The sequence below is a fragment of the Ascaphus truei genome, chromosome 6, assembly GCF_040206685.1.
Source record: "Ascaphus truei isolate aAscTru1 chromosome 6, aAscTru1.hap1, whole genome shotgun sequence".
NCBI lineage: Eukaryota > Metazoa > Chordata > Amphibia > Anura > Ascaphidae > Ascaphus > Ascaphus truei.
Window position 1 is genome coordinate 20,735,023 of NC_134488.1, and position 24,549 is coordinate 20,759,571.

General features: G+C 47.3%; 2 protein-coding genes across 8 annotated transcripts in view; one reads left to right on the top strand and one right to left on the bottom strand.

Moving 5' to 3' along the window:
• NMNAT1 (nicotinamide nucleotide adenylyltransferase 1) overlaps nt 1–24,549 on the bottom strand; it is a 79,485-nt gene that overhangs the window by 12,369 nt on the left and 42,567 nt on the right. Inside the window, exon 1 of one of the 5 annotated variants that reach the window (XM_075603556.1) lies at nt 7,949–8,080. The exons of the other annotated variants lie outside the window; for them this stretch is intronic. Coding sequence (XP_075459671.1) covers nt 7,949–8,015 — 67 coding nt within the window. The 5' untranslated portion in view covers nt 8,016–8,080. Of the gene's footprint in view, nt 1–7,948; nt 8,081–24,549 lie in introns of those variants that run through there. 5 annotated transcript variants of the gene reach the window in all.
• Nucleotides 1,286–20,048, top strand: LOC142496718 (uncharacterized). 3 transcript variants are annotated; one of them, XM_075603561.1, is made up of 8 exons: nt 1,295–1,845; nt 2,559–2,625; nt 3,518–3,665; nt 4,980–5,042; nt 11,784–11,863; nt 14,791–14,921; nt 18,270–18,336; nt 19,610–20,048. In XM_075603561.1, the coding sequence occupies exons 2-8, from the start codon at nt 2,571–2,573 to the stop codon at nt 19,738–19,740; spliced, it is 675 nt and encodes a 224-aa protein (XP_075459676.1). In that variant the 5' UTR covers nt 1,295–1,845; nt 2,559–2,570; the 3' UTR covers nt 19,741–20,048. The 3 variants fall into 3 exon arrangements, with proteins under 3 accessions (XP_075459678.1, XP_075459676.1, XP_075459677.1); XM_075603563.1 differs by lacking the exon at nt 18,270–18,336 and having other exon boundaries at nt 1,286–1,845; XM_075603562.1 differs by lacking the exon at nt 2,559–2,625 and having other exon boundaries at nt 1,302–1,845.

A 24,549-nucleotide genomic window follows, 5' to 3' on the forward strand; every position in this document is an offset into this window, starting at 1 on the left:
GAGCCCCTACTAAAGCCGCTTTAATTGCGGCTGTAGGGGCTCAGTGGCAAGCAGCAGCAAGCGAGAGCACGCTTAAGCAAGCAAGCAGTAACCATGCCCTGGGCCTAAGTGTTAGTGTAAGTTAATTTAATTAAGACTAGACTAAAGACTAAAGACTACAACTACAAATACACATAGCACAGGATTGCTTGCAGACAGACAATTCAGATATGTTTTTTACCTCGTTGTATTTATATCCGTGTTTTACCATTTGAGCACCACCCTTTTTGATGCTGTAAATATAAGATGAAAGCACACAGAACGAAGAAAGCCAACAACCACCATAAAAAGCACAAAGGGCCCTATTTACCACGTGGTGTTAACCAAAGGGCCGGTTTCACAAATTGTGTGCCCTTAGGCACTCACCTTTTTGCCGCCGCCCTCCTCCTCCAGTGTCGCAGCGTCAAATGAGCCCACGCCGTGTGGCGACCCATTGTCAAGGCAACGGGCCGTCATGATGTCAAATGACACTGCAAAGCTGGAGGAGGGTGGTGACTGAGCACCTTCCGGGGGCAGCAAATGGAAGTGGCGCGATGCCAAGATGCCGCCGCCGCCCCCCACCTCCCCTGGTTTTGCCGTCCTAGACCGGGACCTATTGGGAAATACAGGTCTGGCTATCCCATAACACACACATACACAGTCTACTTGTGAAAATGCAGACAAAATATATATTTTTCAACTGACTAGAAGGATCTATTTATTTAAAGTGATACCGGTCTACACGTAAACCAAGATGACTGTATAACGCGTTGCCAGTATATAAAGTGTGATGGTATTGGGTACCATTTCCATAAAAAGGAGTACCACTCCTTTTAATTACAAAACCCAAGCGTGACGTCTACCTTTTTTCTTTTCTATTTAAAAAAAATGACAATTCCACTTCCTAAAAGGCGCTCTCCTTTTTGTTTTCTTAGAGCATAGATGTTGTATATTCCTCTCAAAAAGTTCAAATAGCTTCTGCCTGTTGTTTAATGTGCTTGGAATTTCTCAGAACCAAACACCGAGCAGAACTAAGCTTCCATACCGGGTATCGCCGTACGATCCTGCCAGTGACAATGTCAGCCAACACGGGATAACGGTGTGATAACCGTTATCATAGCTGAGTCAATTCCTCTCATGGTATTACTGCCGTATTACTGTTGGGTCACATACCCCTTCAAAAGCCTTGTTCATGAAAGTGTACAGCAGAGGGCGCTGGGTAATAAGTGAAAGTGGACAGAAGAATGGCACATTGTCCTATAACCCCATCCCCTCACTCCCACACATCCCATTGCTCGATTCCATACTTTTTGTCTATGCCCAATCAACTGGAAACAGGAGTGGGAATGCAAGCCCAGAGTCGACCACTCCTAAAGAAACGTCCTACTAGAGTGGCGGTGGGAAACTTCTATTGCCCAGTATCCAGGCACCATGCTGCTGCTGCTTGCTCAATCTCTTGCAATCACCCTGATGGTTTGTGTCATTGTCACTAACTGGCTCGTGGTGAAAAGCACTGAAGTTGTACACGGGGTGATCCGCAAGCTCTGCCGGTAATGGGGGGAGTCAATGCTGGCTGCTTAAACCATTTAGTTTCAAAAAGAGTTAACCCATGTGGGGCCAGGGGGACCAGCAACCCAGCAAGCCTCCCTGGGACTGAGGAGGTTATTGGAAGGGGGTGCACAGAGAGGGACTTGCTGCCCCTCATTCCCACTGCTGCATGCCGACGTCACTCTGCAGAACACCCATTGGCGCCTAGTCACTGGTACCCACCTTGCTCGTTGAGACATATAGCATCATCATCTTGAAGACAGACTTATCACTGCACAGGTATGTGTTGCGGTTGTTTCCTTGGGGTTAGAGGGCGGGTGATCGCACTGTATCCTGGGGGTATAATACTATTTATCTCTCGGGGGTCTTTGTACCAGAACCCTTTTGCCGAGATATATCCAGAAGGATCTTGTGATCCGTGCACTGGTCCTTGAAGTGGGAGAGTCTAGTAAATGACTTTGGCTTGGATGCTTATGACCTTAGATGCTTATGCTTATAACAAGTTATAGATGCTTATGACCTTAGATGCTTATGATATAAGTTATAGATGCTTATGACCTTAGATGCTTGTGCTTTAGGTGCATTTCGATGCTATGCTTGTTGTTATAAACTTAATATGCATCTGGACCTATCAAGAGCAATGTATACGCTACAAAATAAAGGAATTCAACATTAATTAATAAATATATTAAGAATAAGAGCTAAAGTTTTAATAGTGAACGCTAAAGTACTCATATGATACTAAAACCTACAGTGAGATTCTGCTTTAAAGGAGCAATCCAAGCGTTTTTTTTCCTTTTCTTTTCATACAGGTTTGAAGCAGGGGGTCTTCGGAGATGAACCCAGTTAATTTCAGCTTCGGGGACCCCCTGCTTCCAGAGATACTTACCTCCGAAGGGGGTGCCCGTATCTCCTGCAGTTTAAAGCACCCGGTCATATGGGCCAATAGGAAGCCGCACCGGATGACGTAACAGCTTCCTATTGGCCCGCAGGTCCCAGGAGCTATGAAAAGCGGCCATACAGTGAAGCCAGGAGAGGCTAGCGGCACCCACTGTGGAGGTAAGTACCTCTGGAAGCGGGGGGGTCCCCAGAGCTGAAATTAATGGGGTTCAGCTCCGGAGAAGACCCCCTGCCTCAATCCTGTGTTATAAAACAAATGCCTTGTATTGCCTATTTAACCTCACAGATGACAACACTCCAAGCAGACACAGGCCTCTTAAGTTAAACAGAGGCCAGATAAGCAATCTTCAAACAACCCAAAAGGCTGGAATAGTCCAAACAATGTATTTGGATGAAACACGTAATATAATAAACTTTAACATTTCAACTGAAAAGGAAAGAGCATTCAAAATCAAACACATAATAAAACCTATTTGTCCGGTATGGCTGTAGGATATCCACATCTAGCTTTCGCCTAGTTGGTGACATTTCTCCGAGAGGAATGGAGCAGCCGACACAAAGCAAATTCTTCCATGCCTGTTTATGGTACAATTGTACATTGTGACGCATTTCAATCCTGTTAGATCTTCATCAGAGCGTAACTACACGATCCTAGCCTGTGCTCTTTAACAGAGCCTCTGATCGACCCACCTGCGCTGAAGCAGGGATATCCTGAGAAAACCTGACCTGTTGGGCGGGGGGGACAGACACTTGAGGACTGGAGTCGAGCCCCCCTGTTCCTACACTTGTATGAAATCAGTGGCGTCTATCTTGAGCGTTCCTATCACAATGTTTCAGCGCCTGCTCACTTATTAACGAATCATTGGTACGTCAACTTCTTTTTTGCTCAAATAATGGAGCAGACTTGGGTGTATAGGTGCAAGTAAAGCCCTATAGGTGCTGCAAGCATGGGGAGCTCAAGAGGTAGTTTGCTCAGCACAGCTTCAGAATGGTTACATTATTGATATGCAATGTCCTGCTCGGGTGACATCTTTGTATCCCTGCATATCAGGTGACAGACCCAGATACCTGTCTCCTGCTGCCTCCTCGGAGTGCAGCTCTCAGGATAACACCGCTGGGATTACCATGAACCATTACTGCCTGGCACACACATCCCACCACCTCAGCCGCTGGCTGCCCCTTCACACCCGGTTCAGACTGTAAGTCTCCTCCTGCTTCTCGCTTTGTTCAAGGGTCATTCTTGCATGTAGCAGCCTTGTTGAAAATTATCCTCTAGGGAGGCATCTAAGGCCGGGTCCCCAGTGGTCATGGCGGTGCACCAGATACACACCTCTAATCAGCCAGGCCCCATTGCTTTCTGTTGTGGGCACTCACGAAGCGTGATGGCGCGTCAGCCAGCAAGGGAAGACAATCATTTTGTCTTCCTGTGCCGCGACGCGGTGTGCGGGAAGCCAATGGCAGGGCAGATAGTTTGGACCAATGGGAGCGCAGGTAGTGTAGACCAATGGCCTCGCCCCCCGTCATGGCCGCACCCCCCAGGCCTCCCATTGCTTCTTTCAGACCGCAGATCGCGGCTTTTATCTGTGCACGTGTCGCCAGGACGCCAGGCGAGCGTGCAGCAGTCAACATTAGGGCCGTAGTCTAATGCTCCTTTATGTTGCTGGCGTTTATTGTTCATACTTCACATTATGTACGTTACGATGGGTAAAAAAAAAGTGGCCAAAAAAACCTCCACTGTACAGTGTAGAGTAAATAAAAATACGTCACTTGTGAGCACATTCACATGTCTCAGACAGGTCTGCAGCCCTGCTTTTCACCATTATCTCCCAGCATACAGTGCTTCCACTGCAGCAAGGGATTCTGGGAAATGACATTCAAACAGTGGCGCATTTCCCAATAGGTCCAAGCCGAGGGCGGCAAAAATGTCCGACCTCATATAGAAATGCTGCGCTCTCAGGCCTGGTGAGAAGGCTCTTGCATGTGGCGGCCGCCTCCTTGCTCCCGCCCTTCTTCCGCTTCCGAATCGCAGCGTCAAATTCTGCCGCGGACGTCGCCAACATGACGTCACACAGTGCCTCGTTGCCATGGCAACGTGACGGTGCGGCGGCTGGGCGTCACGTTACCATGGCGCCGTGCGACGTCTGCGGCATGATTTGACGCTGCGATTTAGAAGGAGTGTGGCAGCAAGGAGGCAGCCGCCACATGTAAGAGCCCTGGGGCGGCGTGTTTTCAAATCCATGTCACTTTTTGCTTCTTGTCCATTTTAACACGGACCCCTATAAGCATACGCCTGTCGCATTACACAGCTTTTTCAGCACAGCATGGGTTAATGAAGTGCAGAGCCAGTAACCCCACTCACAGACAGCTATTTTGGAAATTTTGGGTCTCCTCAGTGTGAGGCTCGTTATACGGGCTTTGAAATGAATGTGCTCACAGGTGATATTTGTATTTATTGTTCATACTTAGAACATCACAGGGTGTTTGTGTTCTATTTTCCGACCTTTTCGTTTCAGGCTAGTGACTCTGTCCCTCTGTGGCGCCGCCCTTGTGGTCCCTCAGGTCTATGTACTGCTAAGGTCTGTGGTCTCCTATATATTTGTAACTATTTCAGTGCTGGAGGGAGGGGGGAGGAGACTGCTGTAAAATGCCAGCCTTGGAAACAAGGCTGCTGCGCCCCCTGTCTCTCTTGCCCCGGCTCCCATGCCCCCGCATACTTTACATCTACGTCAAATGACGCTGCAGGGTCATATGTTGCCATGGCGACGCATCACAGCCGGCTGAATCCCGGTAAGTGTGGTTGCAGAGGCCTCACGCGATCCCCCGGCATTTAATTTAAATGCCTTGGGGAAGAGCGTGGGGCCTCTGCTATTGCCCCCCCCCAGAAAAATCTCCCACCCCCCCGTTTGCACACCCGAGTTAGGCCACGGGCTACTTTCTATCTTTCCTGCAGCCCCTCTGATGATGCGGCCCAAGTCTTGCAGTCGGATTTAAGAATTGGCCCCCAACCTATTCTTTGTGTGACAGGGCCTGATTAAAGAGGTCTATGTACTAAAGACTCCCCGCGGCAGAGCTGGGGCAGAGCCAGTGCCACAGATCAAAAGGAAAAACACCCTTTTCTTTGATAAAAATGAGCTGCTCTCACACTGGTTTTGCCCCGGTTCTGCAGCCAGGAGAATTACGTAAACAAACCCCAATGTCCATTGAAGAAATGTGTACAATTCACTCTCCATGCTCTGCTCTTTCCTTGTGTGGCAGACAAAGCTGTTCCTTTACCAGGGTCCGACTCCTGTTCCTTGTTACCAGTTGTAGTGTTGAGCGGTCAGTAATGTAGGGTCGCCAGGTGTCCAGTATTGAACCGGACTGTCCTGTATTTGGACACTCTGTCCAGTAAAAAAAATTGACGTAACACTGGACATGTCTGTGTCCGGTATTACCTCTCTGGACATGACTGTGTCCAGTATGACACCTCTGGACATGACTCTGTCCAGTATTACCTCTTCGGACATGTCTGTATCCGGTATTACCTCTCTGGACATGACTCTGTCCAGTATTACCTCTCCGGACATGTCTGTATCCGGTATTATCTCTCTGGACATGACTGTGTCCGGTATTACCTCTCTGGACATGACTGTGTCCAGTATGACACCTCTGGACATGACTCTGTCCAGTATTACCTCTCCGGACATGTCTGTGTCCGGTATTACCTCTCTTGACATGACTGTGTCTGGGAATTACCTCTCTGGACATGACTGTGTCCGGGAATTACCTATTTGGACATGACTGTGTCCGGGAATTACCTCTCTGGACATGACTGTGTCCGGGAATTACCTCTCTGGACATGACTGTGTCCAGTATTACACCTCTGGACATGACTGTGTCCGCTATTACCTCTCTGGACATGACTGTGTCCAGTATGACACCTCTGGACATGACTCTGTCCAGTATTACCTCTCCGGACATGTCTGTGTCCGGTATTACCTCTCTTGACATGACTGTGTCTGGGAATTACCTCTCTGGACATGACTGTGTCCGGGAATTACCTATTTGGACATGACTGTGTCCGGGAATTACCTCTCTGGACATGACTGTGTCCGCTATTACCTCTCTGGACATGACTGTGTCCGGGAATTACCTCTCTGGACATGACTGTGTCCGGTATTACCTCTCTGTACATGACTGTGTCCGGGAATTACCTCTCTGGACATGACTGTGTCCGGTATTAACTCTCTGGACATTACTGTGTCCGGTATTACCTCTCTGGACATGACTGTGTCCGGGAATTACCTCTCTGGACATGACTGTGTCCGCTATTACCTCTCTGGACATGACTGTGTCCGGTATTACCTCTCTGGACATGACTGTGTCCGGTATTACCTCTCTGGACATAGCAACCTGACCGACTTGGGGGTCCCGCGGGATTTCCCCGTGCAGGGAGAGAACAGGGCTGCTGGTTGGGGGCTTCCCAGCATCCTCCATCCTGATTGGCATTACCCAGCAGTAGCCAATCAGGACGAGGTGTCAGGAGCCTGGGGGTGGGGCCAAGGAGGAGAAAACAGCATGGAGCGGAGAGCGGAGAGGTGTGTGTGCCTCGAGCATGTGTGCCTGTCTCTCGTGCACGTTGCACCTTTCACCATTGTGTCCAGTATTTTTGGAGAAGCCACCTGGCACCCTATCAGTAAAGCCGATTGTGATATGCTCTAACAAACCATACTTTATTTTGAATAATCATTACAAATCCCACTCTAAATAGCACACATATTACATCACTAAAACCCTGACTGTCCTCGTCTCACTTCCTACTACATATCTGCTGCCACAGCAAGCCTTGTCCATTACACACTTACGCTCTGCTACACAAGTTTGACCAGTAGGCACATACGTAGTACAGCAGGAGTGTCCAACTCAAGTCCTCAAGGGCAACCAACAGGTCAGGTTTTCAGGATATCCCAGCTTCAGCACAGGTGGCTCAATCAGAGGCTCAGTCAAAGACTGAGCCACCTGTGCTGAAGCAGGGAATAATTGAGCCACCTGTGCTGAAGCAGGGACATCCTGAAAACCTGGCCTATTGGTTGCCCTGGAGGACTGGAGTTGGCCAGCCCTGTAAGACATTATAATGGGGTGGCTTTAGCAAGGGGAAGTGTGCAGCAATTCTCTGTACCATTAACCCCAAAGGGTGCCCCATGAAGTAGTCGCCTCGTTTTTTTCCAGGAGATCGCGTTCAGCGCTCCACACACGCGATCTGATCCGGAAGAGGAAGGTAAGAGCACGCCTCCTCTCCCATTTTGCCTTGTAAATCATTTCGCGAGAAGCGGTCACGTCATCGTGACGGGCTAGAGACGCGGTGGCACTCTGGTGCCGAGGCCGCTCCAGCACTCAAAAGGGTTATACAAGACAAGATTAACCATGAAATGTTAGCTCACTGCATTTCTGGCCATTTCACACAAAGCTGCCTAACCTACAGAAGACTATTCAGGTGTCTTACCTGAGGGACGAGTGTGAAAACTGTTCTTAGTTGTTCTTGAGAAGAGCGAAATTGCAGCCTGTCCCATAGCGTTCCTTCCTTCTGCCACAGACGGGTTTCTCTCCTGGGGAAATCCACCAAGCCACACCTGAGGCACTAAATACTATAATGTAGAAGTCCTTTACGAAGAGCGACTATGCTTACTTAATCCATGATATTACATCAGACACTGCCTCACACCTCGTATCATTTCAGAGGAAGACAAAGTAACGCGGTGTAGTCAATAGTGTGTGTCTTTATATCCTAGTACTCCTTGATGCCTTTGATCCAGGCCAGTCCCAGTCACAGGATGACTACAAGATTAGTAAAAGAATTACAATTTAGGGGAGGGGGGCATACATTGACTTGACTTTGAGTCCACTTTACGCTCCTCCTTCTCCTCTCTCAGTTCTGCTACAGACCCTGACAACCTGGTCAGGAACTACAACTCTGCCTTATCCTCCTCTTTTGATCTACATGCCCCGCTTTATCTCTGCCGTCCTCGCCCTTTTAACCCCAGACCCTGGCTAAATTCCCACACGCGCATGCTGCGTTTCTCCACTAGTTCCTCTGAATGTCTCTGGAGGAAATCTCATACTCTCGCAGACTTTCTTCACTACAAATTTATGCTATCCTGTTTCAACTCTGCCCTCTCGCAAGCTAAACAAGCCTACTTTTCACTCTAATCAACATGCACAAGTCTAACCCACGCCGACTGTTCTCTGTCTTTGATATTCTACTCAAACCACCCTCAGCTGCCTCTCCTTCCTCCATCTCCGCTCAGGACTTTGCTGACTATTTTAAGGAAAAGGTGGAATCCATACGGCAGAACATCACCTCTGTTTCTGCCTCCCATCCTACACCTCTTCCTAACTCTCCTCCTGCCTTCCTTGACTCTTTCCACTCTCAGAGGAGGATGTGTCACTGTTGATCTCCTCTTCCCCCTCTACCACTTGCTCTCTTGACCCCATTCCCTCCCATCTCCTTAAACCTCTTGCTCCTACTATAATCCCTAAACTCACACACATTTTTAACTCCTCCCTCTGCTCTGGAAACTTTCCATCCTCCTTCAAACATGCAACAGTCATACCATTACTCAAAAACAGCAAGCTTGACCCTACCTGTCTTTCTAACTATCGACCTGTCTCCCTCTTGCCTTTTGCCTCTAAACTCCTTGAACGTCTTGTATTCTCTCGCTTGCTCCATTTTCTCAACACCTATTCTCTCCTAGACACTCTACAATCTGGCTTCCGCACTGCTCACTCCACAGAAACAGCCCTCACTAAAATAACTGACGACCTCCATGCTGTCAAAGACAGAGGTCATTACACTCTGCTCATATTACTCGACCGCTCTGCAGCATTTGACACCGTGGACCACCCTCTTCTCCTTCACATTTTCCATACTCTTGGTATTCGGAACAAAGCTCTATCCTGGATCTCATCCTACCTCTCCCATCGTACTTTCAGTGTCTCTTCTGCTAACACCTCCTCCTCTATTGATCTCTCTGTGGGGGTACGCCAGGGCTCTGTCCTGGGACCTCTTCTCTTTTCTCTGTACACACTCTCTCTAGGTGACCTAATAACATCTTTTGGGTTTAATTATCACCTCTATGCTGACGACACACAAATATACTTTTCAACACCTGACCTTACACCTGCTGTACAAACCAAAGTTTCTGAATGTCTCTCTGCTATATCATCCTGGATTGCCCTCCGTCGCCTTAAACTCAACATGGCTAAAACAGAGCTCCTCATACTTCCTCCCAAACCTGGCCCTACTACCTCCTTCCACATTACTGTTGGAACTACGATCATTCACCCAGTAGCCCAAGCACGCTGTCTAGGGGTCACACTCGACTCCTCTCTCACATTCGCCCCTCACATTCAAAACATTTCTAAAACCTGTCGCTTTTTCCTCCGCAATATAACAAAGATACGCCCTTTCCTCTGTTGCTCGACTGCTAAAACTCTGACGCAGGCCCTCATTCTCTCCCGTCTTGATTACTGTAACCTCCTGCTGTCCGGCCTTCCTGCCTCTCACCTGTCTCCCCTACAATCTATCCTAAACGCTGCTGCCAGAATCACTCTACTCTTTCCTAGATCTGTCTCAGCATCTCCCCTCATGAAATCCCTCTCCTGGCTTCCGATCAAATCCCGCATCTCACACTCCATTCTTCTCCTCACTTTTAAAGCTTTACACTCTTCTGCCCCTCCTTACATCTCAGCCCTAATTTCTCGCTATGCACCACCTAGACTCTTGCGTTCTTCTCAAGTATGTCCTCTCTATCCCCTTTGTATCTAAAGCCCTCTCCCGCCTTAAACCTTTTTCACTGACTGCCCCACACCTCTGGAATGCCCTTCCCCTCAGTACCCGACTATCACCTTCTCTATCCACCTTTAAGACCCACTTTAAGACACACTTGCTTAAAGAAGCATATGAATAGCACTGTGGATATTCTGAACACGATACATAAAGCTTGGCCCCCTGCAGACGCACTTACCAGAACTCCCTCCTACTGTCTCTGTACGTTCTCCCTACCTAACAATTAGACTGTAAGCTCCTCCGTTTTTATGACCCTTTAATAAAGATTTTTTTGCCAGACCTGCTCTCACCCTTTTTGGCTGTGCGCTGCACGAACAAACCTTGCATTGTAAGCTCCTCGGAGCAGGGACTCCTCTTTCTTAATGTTACTTTTATGTCTGAAGCACTTATTCCCATGACCTGTTATTTATATTATTTGTTAATTATTTGATTACCACGTGTATTACTACTGTGAAGCACTATGTACATTAATGGCGCTATATAAATAAAGACATACAATACAATACTTGACTTCTGTGGGACTTCATTTCCCATGACTTCAATGGGAGTTTCCGTGTGGTAGTGCCCTGATCGGCACTATCACCGTTTTATGGATAACCTTCTTAATGTCTTAACTTGAACATTTGGCCTGTATAATTAGATTCATTTGCAGTTGATACATTTTAATTGACTGCCATGAGAGTTCTTCATAATATATTATAATGTACACAGCTCCCTTCTTCAAGTACTCTGACATGTTCCTATCTTTAGGGCGGTGGGACCGTGAATAAGAACTTAACCCCTTTCATGTTAATCCCCTAAAACAGCGGTCCTCAAGACTCCCCAACAGGTAAGGTGTTAAGGATATCCCAGCTTCAGCACAGGTGGCTCAATCAGTGGCTCAGTCAAAGCATGGGACTGGGGCAGCGCTGAAGCAGGCATATCCTGAAAACCTGACCTGATGGGAGAGGGGGTGCGGGGGGGGGGGGGGGCGTAGTTGAGCACCCCTGCCCTAGCCCTAAGCTAACATTGGTGGGGGGACTAAAAAACATATATATTACTACATTAAGCGCTCTTGATGAGATTCTATTGTCACATAAATGTCGATATTATGATTGTGCTATTAAACTGTACGTCCTAATGGCCTTATTAATGAGTCTACATGCACAGTTCACTTGCAGTACCAGCATCTCCGTCTTTTATTCATGGATGTACACAAACTTGTAGCAAGCAGATCAGGTACACAAATGTAGCTGCTCATCACAGATGCAGCCATCTTAAATGTGACCAGCAAAAAGATGAATCCCACAAAATGAGAGAAGAGCTCTGAAGAAGAGTGCATAGGGCCAGATTTACTATTAAGCTGTAAGGCACCTTATGGCATTTCTGTGACTGGTCCATTATGTGCAAAGTGCTGCTTAGTAAATATGGGCCGTTATGTGTTGTATCTTCACTGCGCTGCTTCAGCACTTTCATTTTACACAGACAATGTCTCCTGTGATTCGGTTCCCAGGCCAAGTTCTTCCCGATTCTGCAGTCAGCCGCTCCTCAACAACCTGGTGTGTAACATCGGCTTCACGTTCTTCACTATAGGTGAGAGAACATATACCGAATAGTTCCTTGGAATGACTCTACACCGATATATTGCCCTCACATTTGTTGTATAGCTTAGCAAAAGGCGGTCACTTTCCCAATAAAACCACAACCAGTGTCACATTTCCCATTAAGCCCGTTAGGGGGGCGGCCATTTTGCATAGAATTTCACCGCGCCCTCTGGCCTATCGAACCTAATGGGAAGGCAAGTAAGGAGCAGCCGGGCAGCCAGGGAAAGGAAAGCACAGCGAAACGGAAACGGGAACCAGATATTGTATGCCAATGGAAAAGGTAGGATTTGTTAGTATGAGAGCCGGGCTGCTCGGGATTCCATACTTGCTCCGTATGCCTCAATGGAGATGCATGCACTTCCCTGGGTCTGGACCGGTTTCGAGTGCTGTGAGTAATTACTTTCTGTATGCAATTACTGTGCTCTATCAACTATACGCAGAAGGGGCTGTGTTTATTGTAGCAATAGGCGTCAGTGAAGCGGGGAGGGCCCATAAATAATCACGATCCAGGAGATTCACCTGCCACCTCTGTTACGCTCCTTTCCCACAAACTGTGCAACATTGACTTACAACTGTGATGTGGACTATAAATAGATCTATGTGGATGGACATTTCTATATACAGCTCAACCCCCTTATAACGCTGTGCTTGGGGTCCAAATAATCACACCGCGATATAAGCGGATCGCGTTAGAATAATGTACCATTGTATGCGTTGTAAACAACAAAACAGGTAGCGCTAACCGCAATGTGTGTGGTGTAGTAACTATTACCTTATATATTAATTAAAACTATACATAAGGGGCTGCCTAGGACACAAAGCCTGACCCCCTGGTCAGGAAAACAGTATGGACAGGGAAAAGTTCCGTGGGCGCCTATAAAATTTTACCACTATAAAGGATATACAAAAACCAAGCCTGTTGGTTGTGAAGATTGTTGATCCTCACGGTGGGCTTGAAAACAAAGAGAAAGCACAACACATAGCGTAATACTGTTGAAACATTAAACAAACAACATATAAGACAACATATAACAGCTGAATACTGAAATGGTATTTTTAGGACAATAAAATCATTTAATAACAATTAATATTTACTATAATGCACAATTTGCATGGACATATAGATTTAAGCAATTAAAAATCTGAATAGGTGGTTCAACTGCTCCGTAGCACCAATGTTGATGATAGCAATGCCTACTCACCAGATGGAATAGGTTTGCAGGCAGTGGATATTTTAGAGAGTATCCCCTCTCATCTGTGTGCTGCCAGCTAACCATCTCTTATAGCCGCCGACGAGTTGAACCAGCTGTTGCGGTTTCCCATTATTCAAGCGCCCTGCTTGGCGCCCTGCAGGAGTACCTGCTGACAAGTTGCGTCCACGAGCGGATAGAGACGCCAGCTAGCAGTGAGCAGCAGATAGACGAGCTCACGGTGGTCCGTGGCTGACATCGTGCTGAATCAGCTGCAGCTGAGTTCCATCTGCTCAGACGTGCTTCCTGGAGCTGCAGGAGTCCCTGCTGATGAGCTGCACCCACGAGCCGACAGAGACGCCAGCTAAGCAGAGAGCAGCACACAGATGAGAGGGGATACTCTCTAAAATATCCACTGCCTGCAAACCTGTCCATATTGTATGCGTTGTACAATAAAGTATTTAAGATACCAATAATCGTGTTGTAAAGTATTCATAAATACGAAAATTGGGAGCCACGCTTGCAGCGCGTTATAAGCGGCTTCGCGTTGTAACGGATCGCGTTATAACGGGCTTGAGCTGTGCTATTATAGAGGTACTGCATGTTATATTATGTCTTAATCTACGACACTCACCAAAGCACTGTTAGCCCATTACGATTCAGATACTGTTTACATTTCATTGCTGCTACATGGATTTAGATTGACTCCATTTATTTGTTGCAATAGGTTGTGTAGCACTAGTGTGAGACTGTTGGTCTCACTTTTTCTACTAATGGGAAGGCACCTGCCTGTGTCTCCCGCCTCCTTGCTGCCGCCCTCCTGCTCCTTTGGAATCCCAGCGTCTCGACGCCGCGGACGTCCCCCAACGTGACGTCACACGGCGTCTCGTTGCCACGGCAATGTGCGACGTCACGTTGGGGAGGTCGGCGGCGTCGAGACGCTGGGATTCCAAAGGAGCAGGAGGGCGGCAGCAAGGAGGCAGCTGACACAGGCAGGTGCCTAGGGCGCGGCGGATTTTGACATCCGCCGCTGACCACAACCCTAGATGCTACGGACTTTAACTCTTGTCTGACTGGAAGTGTCGGGTTGTGATTAGACAGCAAGAAATAAAAAGGGTTTATAATGAACCTCTTTTGCGCTGAAGCACATTGTTATTGGCTTTTATGGAAATGATGCACCCTTTCGCTGTTGCAAAGCACAGACGGATATTTCAATTCCGGATTAGCATTCACCATTAGAAGCAGGAGGAGCGGCTCAGTTAGTAAAGACACAGACTCTGCAAACGACGACATGGAGTTTGAATCCGGAGAACCTGGTTCAATTCCCATGGTCAGTGCCTTGTGACCTCCAGCAAGTCACTGTCTCTCTGGGACACCAAAAACATACTTTGTAAGCTCTACAGGGCAGCAAACATTGCTATGCACCGCGTACCCCGTGTGCTACACGGTCATTGTGAAACGATTTGAGTCCCATTGTGAGAAAAGCGCTACATGAAAGAACGTTATTATTATTACGCTGTTGCATGGCTCTCCAACTCCCCCCCCTATTCAATATGTGGAAAGGTGGGGAAACACATAGGTAATGATGCAACAACTTTCATTCACTCCAATGCAAGTTAACACATGTAAGTGCGCATTACCCTGATCCTCGCCATATTTAATAATGGCCCATGTGTCCAAGAGGAAGGTGCAACTCCCTAACCAATCGTTTTCTCTTCCTCTCTAGGTTTCGCTTTGCTTCTCACACTGATGCATCCACTCCCACGTTGGCTGAGGCTGTCCTTCCATGCCTTTGGTCTGGCGTCCTTCACTGAAGGAGTCTGCACAGTCCTGCTAACTGCCTTGGCAAAACAATGTGTAGGTGCTCAATTTAAACTCAGGGGGCCATTTGTACGTTTTCCTGACAGTAAATTGAAATCAAAGCACCAAACCATTAAGAGGGGGGAAAAAGTGTTTTTCAACTGGATTTCTCTCTCTAATAGGGGAACCTGGAGACGTAGCAGCTTCACAAAGAACTCAAGTTCCAAACAATACTAGATAACAAAACAAAAAAATAATCAGAAGCGCGTGCTCCATAGTACAGATATTTCATAAAAAATGAAAGTTCAGGATGAAAACACTCAATATATAAATGGAACAATTTAAAATATTACCCACGGTAAGTCCTGTGAGCAAAGTCCTGCTGAATGATGATTGGATTGAACGTCCCACTATATTCAATGGTTTAGATCAGCGTTTCCCAAATGGTGGGTCGCGACCCGGCACCGGGCCACGGCACCAAAATTGCCGGGTCACAGCGAAGCTGGCCGCGCGGTGTCTCCTGTCCCCCCCGCTCAATTTAAAAAAAATGGCGGCTATTCCCCCCGTGGTCCCGCGCGCTTGCGCAGGGCCCGCTCCCTTCCTCCCCCCCGCTCCCAACGTGGTACGGAGGAGGAAGTACCAGCTCCTCTGCGTCCCGCACGTTACGTGGGACGGAGGGGGAAGTACAAGCTCCTACTGCGGCCCGCTTCCCCCCGCGGCCAGATTCCCGAGCTCACCTCCCGTGGGCACCCCCTCCCGAGCTCACCTCCCGTGCCCCCAAGCCCACCTCCTGTCCCCCCAAGCCCACCTCCCGTCCCGGGTAGCAGGGGATATCGGGCGCAGCAGGGGAAAGCGTCCGGCGGCAAGGTAAGTCACCCCACCCAGTCACTGCCTCCCACCCAAGTGCCCCTGGCCCCCCTCCCTCCCACCCAAGTGCCCCTGGCCCCCCTCCCACCCAAGTGGCCCTGGCCCCCCTCCCACCCAAGTGCCCCTGGCCCCCTCCCTTCCACCCAAGTGCCCCTGGCCCCCCTCCCTCCCACCCAAGTGCCCCTGGCCCCCCACCCTCCCACCCAAGTGCCTCTGGCCCCTCCCTCCCTCCGACCCAAGTGCCCCCTCCCTCCCACCCAAGTACCCCTGGCCCTCTCCCTCCCTCCCACCCAAGTGGCCCTGGCCCCCTCCCTCCCACCCAAGTGCCCCTGGCCCCCTCCCTCCCTCCCACCCAAGTGCCCCTGGCCCCCTCCCTCCCTCCCACCCAAGTGCCCCTGGCCCCCTCCCTCCCACCCAAGTGCCCCTGGCCCCCTCCCTCCCACCCAAGTGCCCCTGGCCCCCTCCCTCCCACCCAAGTGCCCCAGGCCCCCTCCCTCCCACCCAAGTGCCCCTGGCCCCCTCCCTCCCACCCAAGTGCCCCTGGCCCCCTTCCTCCCACCCAAGTGCCCCTGGCCCCCTCCCTCCCACCCAAGTGCCCCTGGCCCCCTCCCTCCCTCCCACCCAAGTGCCCCTGGCCCCCTCCCTCCCTCCCACCCAAGTGCCCCTGGCCCCCTCCCTCCCTCGTGCCCCTGACCCCCTCCCTCCCTCCCACCCAAGTGCCCCTGGCCCCCTCCCTCCCACCCAAGTGTCCCTGGCCCCCTCCCTCCCACCCAAGTGTCCCTGGCCCCCTCTCCAGTCACTCACATCCGTCGTTGCCTGTAATTCACTGTTTGTGTCTGTGTGTGTATAGGGGAGAGCGAGTGTGTGTGTGTGTATCTGTATCAGTGTGTGTGTGTGTGTGTGTATCTGTGTGTGTGTGTGTGTGTGTGTATCAGTGTCTCTGTGTGGCTGCGTGTGTGTCAGTGGCTGCGTGTGTGTGTCAGTGGCTGCGTGTGTGTGTGTGTATCAGAGGCTGTGTGTATGTATCAGTGTGTGTGTCAGTGGCTGCGTGTCTGTCAGTGGCTGTGTGTGTATCAGTGGCTGTGTGTGTATCAGTGGCTGTGTGTGTGTGTATACTGTATGTGGCTGTGTGTGTGTGTGTGTGTATCAGTGGCTGTGTGTGTGTCTGTGTGTGTGTATCAGTGGCTGTGTGTGTGTAACAGTGGCTGTGTGTGTGTCCTGTGCAGGCCCTATAGGCCAGTATAGGCGATAAATTTTTTAGTGGGTCACGAAGGAGAAGTTCAAAAATAACCGGGTCACGGAAAAAAAAGTTTGGGAAACCCTGGTTTAGATGGTGCAAAGTTGAAACATTTGTGCATGAATCTAAATGCAAGCAAGAAATTGATAATCACTGCAGAATGACTCCATGGAGAGGTCACAGGTAGGGGAATGCCCCCATATGATAGCTGTAATAGAGGATCCGATGTTTAGGTGGGGCCTGAAATACCCTCTCTCTCTCTGGCACAGAGGATAGAATTGTCTCTAAGGGGAAATCCCCATTTCACAGCAACTGTGATCAGCTGGAGACTTTGAAAGTGTGAACGGAGCCCTCCGCAGAGCGTCTCGGAGGATATGCAAACAGCTAATAGTCGTGTATGCTATATATGATACCAGCATGAGCAGTCAGCGCTCCGGCGCTCTGAGGCTACAAACCTCAGCTTCAGGCAACCGGCAGCTGCAGCTCCCCAATGGCTGAACCACAATCAGCTGTGACTCTCATAGGACTGCACAATTCAATTAGATGGAGCTCACTGACAAATAGGTAACACTATTTAGGATGAGTGCAATGTTGCAAATGTTCATCTAACTGGCAAGATAAGGCTCCCAACGCGTTTTGTCACGTTCCTGCGACTTTGTCAAAGGTACACTTGCTCCCAGGACTCACCATTGGTAATATTTTAATTGTTCCATTTATATATAGGAGTGTTTTCCTCCCGACTTGGAATATTTCACTTCTCATTAAATATCTGTGCTATGGAGCATGCGCTTCTGTTTTTTGTTATTGAGATATATAGGTTTCATCACCTTGGAGCCATGGCTCTGACAGACAGACACACGAGCTCTTTTATCTCACACTCACACTTTGATCAAGGCTAGTTTAAAATTTGTAAGCAAATCCTTCAAAAGTCTGGAAATTTCTAAGTTAAGGGGACACCCAACCTTAACTCCCCCCCCATACTTTGCTGATGTCATCACACACACATGACATCACAAATAACCACACACATGACCTAACTGATTTGTATGTTTTTACTACTGATGGAAAAAACAAAAATACAGTTTACCCAACAGCATTAGGTTTAAAATATATAAAAATATTTTCACGAAGAAACAAAAAATGATCCATTTATAAATTTCAGTATTTTTTGGTTTCGTAAAATTGCCGAGTAACGCCGGGTACTTTCTGCGAGTACCTTATAGTTTGAAGGACTAACAGCTAGCATGGCTCACACCACCAAGGGCTTTAATAGAATTAACACATGAACTATTTTCCACCAGGCCATAAACACACCAGCCCTTTACAGCCTCTCTGTGGTGCTCTCGGTGGCCAGCGTTCTTTCTACGGGTATGTATAACCTAAAGCTTGGCATCACTGCTGCTGTACAGAGTGCGTCCCCCAATGCCATGACAAGTGAACCCATCAATGTTGAAGGAGCAATTCATGCACTATTTTATGTTTATTTTTTTTAGCATGGGATTGAAACGGGGCCTCTGGGAACTGAACACCATTCATTTCAGCTCCGGGAACCCCCTGCTACTTACCTGCGTAGGGGGTGCCGGTATCATCACACCGGATGATGTCACACCTTCGTGTTGGCCCGCGAGTTTTGAACAGGTGCCATTACGTGATCCCTGCTAACCAAGGGGCTACCGGCACCTCCTACGGAGGTAAGTATCACCGGAAGCAGGGGGGTCCCAGAGGTGAAATGAATGGGGTTCCGCTCCAGAGACCCCCTGCTTCAATCCTTTGGTTTTTTTTTTTTTTAAGAGGGTGTGTGGGAGCATGCACATTTTAAGTGAAACTTGTGTTTTGTCACTGAAAAATTGTAAATTATACTCTCAAAAGTTTTTCATCCAATCAAAAACATCAAAATCAAAAAACAATTTCAGTGACAAAAAAAACAAAAAAGTTTCACTTAGAATGTGCTTACTATTTTTACATTTCCCTTTTAAAATCTAACAACGATTATCTACTATTCAACCAGTTCTAACAAACAAATGGCTCTTTTTCATTGCAGATTGCCTTTCTTTCTTTCTACATAATGCTATTATACATTTCCAAGAAATGTTGTGTGTGTCCTTGCTTCTGCGCATGCGCGCCAGAGGCCTCTATGCATGCGCAGCCAACACAGGCCACCCACGTCACTTCTGTTACAGACTTCCGTCACCATGAAGGAGATTTGTGCTAGGAAAAACTTACTAGGTGCCAGCAAAGAAGTTTCACTTCAAAAACAAATTTGAATTTTTTTTTAAAAATCGCTAGCTTGTATTGAGGCTTTTGTGTAGATTGTATAAATCAGGTACTCAACATGACGCAATGTGTCAAATTTATTTAAAACAACAAATTACGTCTCATGTATGAGACGGTCATATGCAAGACACATTTTTTGAAGGTTTACTACTTTTTAGCACTAAAATGTTGGCAGACACAAAAAAAATAAAGAAGGATCTTAGTACATAAGCCATAAATGTGTAAAATAGACAGATATATTCTAAGTAAATAATGACTTGCCAGGTAGGCTTTACATTTACATTTAGGAAAAGGACATGAAGGACGTGGTATTAGATACGGTTATATGCTTGGCTACAGATCGTCTTATCCTGCTCTCTTTATGTAGGGTTTTTCCTGATGGTGGGACCTTTCTGGTTGTCAAATGCTGTGTTTCCCGGTCTGGTGCTGCACACGCCGTCTAGGACTGGGATCTGCTATGAACCTGTGACCTGCTGCCCTTGTCTATGGTATGTCTAAGGGATCCTGATACAGAGAACATTGACAATTGTTCTTCCGTGGCAGTGCCACCATCGGAAGGACTTCCCTGGCCCCCAGTGCTCATGAATAATTGGAATGATGGTGAAATTAAAGCGTAATGATGAGGGGGTGAACATATGAGGAAGACACTCAAAATGAGAAGCCGCATATACCCATCAACTGCAAGGAAAGAACAGTACAATATACACTGTGTGCCTTCATAGGACTCTTTCCATGTGCCTTTAACACTCAGGACAGGGGGGCTCAACTCCAATCCTGAAACACCCCCCCCCCCCCCAGTAGGTCAGGTTTTAAGGATATCCCTGCTTCAGCACAGGTGGCTCAATCAGTGGCTCAGTACACCTGTCCTAAAGCTGTGATATCCTTAAAACCTGACCTGTTGGGTGGTGGGGGGGGGTTCTTGAGGATTGGAGTTGTGCACAACTGACTTAGGAGACTGATTTACAGCCCTTACTTGTGAGCCTGCCTGTTTTTGATGCACTCTGACTGGCAGCCTTTGTGCCAGGCCTTTGCATTGCGTGCTGAAGCTTTGGCTATGTTCCCTGCATAAACTTACTGAGCAGTGCAAGGCTTAGCTGGAAACATTATGGGATGGGGGGAGGTGGGGGTTGCCACAGTAACAGCAGCTGAAAGAGGGAACAAAAGACCTTGTATTGGTAAAGAACTTTGAAAGCTCCAGTTTTAGGGAGAGAAAGTGGCTCTCGGGTTTCTGCTTTGCCCTGCAGGATGAAGGGAACAAACAAGCACTACACACAGGGATTTTATCAGGGGGACACAGCTCCTTGTGCCTTTTTTCATAGACCACATAGTACATTGTATAGCATTATTGTGATCGTCTTAAAAACAAACAACAACAATACCGTCTTTATGTTTTATAAAACGATTAGAATGTAATAATAATTATTTACAAAAATAACAACAGATTCAAAGTGATTTTGAAATGTGGATAGATGTGTACAGTATATTATTGCACATATCCAAGAATAATTTCCCCCCAGTTCATCCTCACATCAGAGTTCCCTCACCTTTCACTCTAGACAAAAAAAGCACTTTATCTGTGTGTGTGTGGATATGTGTTTTAATAAATCAGTTCTGTAGTATTAAATAATACTTACTGCATTTTTTTAAAATTCAACTCAATACCATTTGTACTGAGTTTTAATACACTGAGCATCCTGTGATTTCTATAGCAGCTTTTAGCCCACCTCCCCAGCAGTGCAAGATCTTTGCAACACTTTCCTGTTTGGGGTAATGTGTTCCCCAGCTGTTTGATCTGCAAACTGTAACAATAGATAATATTACCTTAGTAATAATATAAGAATACATTGTAGCCACTGAGTTACACTGACTGAAGGAATGATTGAAACTTAAAGGCCGCCATTTAGTGAACCTTGGGATGCAGGTTCTTTGCTGATCGATTACGGGAGAACAAATAGATCGGCAGCTTAGGTAATTAGTTTTCAATAAAGGTAATCAAAGACTGCATATATTAAAACATAAATATAGATTTTGTTTCTTAATGTGCTGCTTCGATTGCCTCTAACCTGCTGCATTACAAAATCTTTTTTTACTATCCTTTTTGGAATCAAGGGCTTACAAATAAGTTTTTTTTTTTTCTCTTCTTTAATTTAACCCAAATTTCCAGTAATACTTTAACATCCACGAACATAACTTTCTTGAGTGTTTGCACATTGCATTACTGTTCGATTTAAGGGACGTAACAAAAGAAAGAATCTTCAGGTGGATGGGAATGAACTCTTTTCAAAGTAAACCATTAACGAACCTTTACATTGACTGATTTCAGTGGTCTCCTAATGTGAATCAAGTACTGTCAGGTCTGCTCTGTATTCCTTTCATAGCACGTGTATGGAAATTGACTACTGTAAAACACGATTATTCTAAATGACTAACAAAATAGAGCAGGGTTTCCCAAGTCCAGTCCTCAGGGAACCCCAAATAGGTCAGGTGTTAAGGATATCCCTGCTCCAGCACAGGTGGGTCAATCAGCCGCTCAGTCATTTTGACTGAGCCACCTGTGCTGGAGCAGGGATATCCTCAAGACCAGACCTGTTGGGGTTCCCTGAGGACTGGAGTTGGGAAACCGTGAAATAGAGGGTTATCCACTAACCCGAGGGTTTCTCAACTCCAGTCCTCAAGACCCACCCAACAGGTCAGGTTTTCAGGATATCCCAGCTTCAGCACAGGTGGCTCAATCGGGAACTTAGTCCAAGACTGAGCCTCTGATGGAGTCATCTGTGCTGAAGCAGGGTCATCCTGAAAACCCGACCTGTTGGGTGGGTCTTGAGGACTGGAGTTGACAACCCCTGCCCTAAACAATATCTATGAGCGATCATTAACAGGTAGCTCGACGCGCAGTAGTGGGGGTGTGTAACAGGGGAGTTATCCCTGTTCAGGTAATGTGCCTCTAATCCAGCAGTGTGGTGGTTAACTGCTGGTAGTCAATTAACAAACACCACCTGCCTGATTAGATTGCTTACAAAAGCCTGACCTTTTGGGACAGGAAGTGAGACTCCTTAGCTCTGAATGAGAGCTGACCTTTGGAGATACAGAGGAGTGTTCTTGAGACTCCCAGGAGAGACTGACCAAGAGAACACACATCTCTGGAGCTGACCGGTCTTGAGCTCTGCCCAGCACAGCTGATTGCAAGACACCAAATAAGACTTCTAAACCTGGATGCTGATATTTTCTGTGCACGCACGGGTGTGGTTCCAGGAGAGCAGAGAAGCTTACTCTACAGCAAGAAACAGATAAGACTTTCATAATTAAGAGACTGCTTATATCTGCTTATTTCATGCTATATGTTTGGGGCTGGGAGAAAGGCTTAACTAACGGAGATGTGAATTAATTGCATAGGATTTCACTAGAAATACTCCCAAGTGAATAGAAGCTTTGTTCCCCCCCCCCCTGTGTTTGGATGATTTCCTGATGAAAAGGAAAAGGCACAATAAAGCCTATTATAATTTCACCTTATAAAGTCTCCAATTGTGTACCTCTGTGAACGTCCGTCTACAGGGTGACATTGGACTTTAACTGGAAAACCATTGAAAATACGAAAAAGTGTCATCCTTGCAAAGATGTTCTAAATATTATGTTATTAAATATGTGCCAAGTTTGGTTAAGATCAAATAACGCGTTCATAAGGTATTTAAAAAAAAAACGATTTGAGGGAGGGTGTGTTTGGGGCACTTTGCGGGGGCCGATTAGTCTCAAGTTTGAACTAGAACCACGATACTAAAATGTTAAGTAAATCAGTCCATTTTAAACAGCTCTTATCATGGATACACAGTTGAATCTTTTCACGATTACAATACTTACCCACTACACATAGTATAATAGGTAAGTAATAAGAGAATGCCTGTTGCTATTCTCAGTATCCTTTGTTCGAAAACGCAACAAAACTCCAACGATTTGACAATAAAATGTAAATTTTGAGTGGTAGCTGATAACCGATCATCTCTGTCTTCTTCTCTATCTCTACATAATCCAACCCTCCCTTCCCCTTAACTGTTGATCAGTGTTTATTTGCGCCCGGGTTATTTGTTCAATATATTAAACACGTAACCTTTAGAATACATTTTGGGGGGTGTCACTGTAACATGTGATAGGATATAATATACACCAAATATCTGGAAAGGAAAAGGTTCCGGCGCAACTGCACATGACAAAGTCCAAACTGCTTCCGGATGAATATGAAAAACTTTATTGGCACATAACACACAAGGCTACACCACGATCTCCCCCTCTACGCGTTTCACGCTCTAGTACAGCGCTTCGTCTTGGAGTTAAACGGGTCACCTTGTCCGCAGCTCGGGAGCGCTGGCCCTGAGGGGCTCCTTCGCCGCAACGGCCAATGACCCTCCGGCGGCAATACTCCCGTGGATTCGGAGATCACCAGCTCCCTCCGCAAGTCTCTGCCGTCCCGGAGCTGGGTCCATTCCCTGCTCTCCGGGTGGTTTGGTGGTTACAGCGGCTGCACCTGTGGATCGTAGCTCAGCCTGACGGGTTTCGTGTTCTCCGCTCGCCGCCTCTCTTTCAGCTCTACCGGCTGCAGGTTCCCGCTCGGACTTGATCCATTCCTCCAGGCTCGGTGCCCGGGTCCAGTCACACGGATGGCCGGCACTTGCTCTCCGGAGGCAATGCTTCTCACAAGTAGGGGAACAGTGAGGTGGTGCCATATCTCGTGTTATATGTTGTACACTGTGTGTTCAATATCATTAGCCTTAGGAACTCGCAATTCACCCGAGTTCCAACTGTATTACAGAGTCCCGCAGTAAACTGTAATACAGGTTCAATTCAATCCCGTCGCTGCCACCAGTAAATATAGCCTGTCACGGTAACTTGTGATAAGATATAATATACACCAAATATCTGGGTTGAATTGAACACGACTTAGATATAATAAATATAGTTTATTCCTTAAAGAAGGAGAACACACAAGATGATACAAATAACAGACAAGAAATAGCACTTACTTAAGGGTTGGACAATGAAGCAATCAGGTACAGGATTGGCAATTCATTCAGCAATACAGGTTCAAATGAAGACATCACGAAAAGACTCTGGGCATAGCCCCATACCCTAACCAGAGGTGCAAGACATTGGATGACAATTATCTGCACCCAATCCCACCTTGCCACCTCACTTGAGAGGCAAAGTAATACCTGCCCACTGGGTGTGCATTATTCTAATCAGGGGCTCATTTCCCTAGCCCCCCTCCCACAAGACTGGCGTCGCCCAGTCTGCTTGGGACAGGAAAACTTTTGTCCC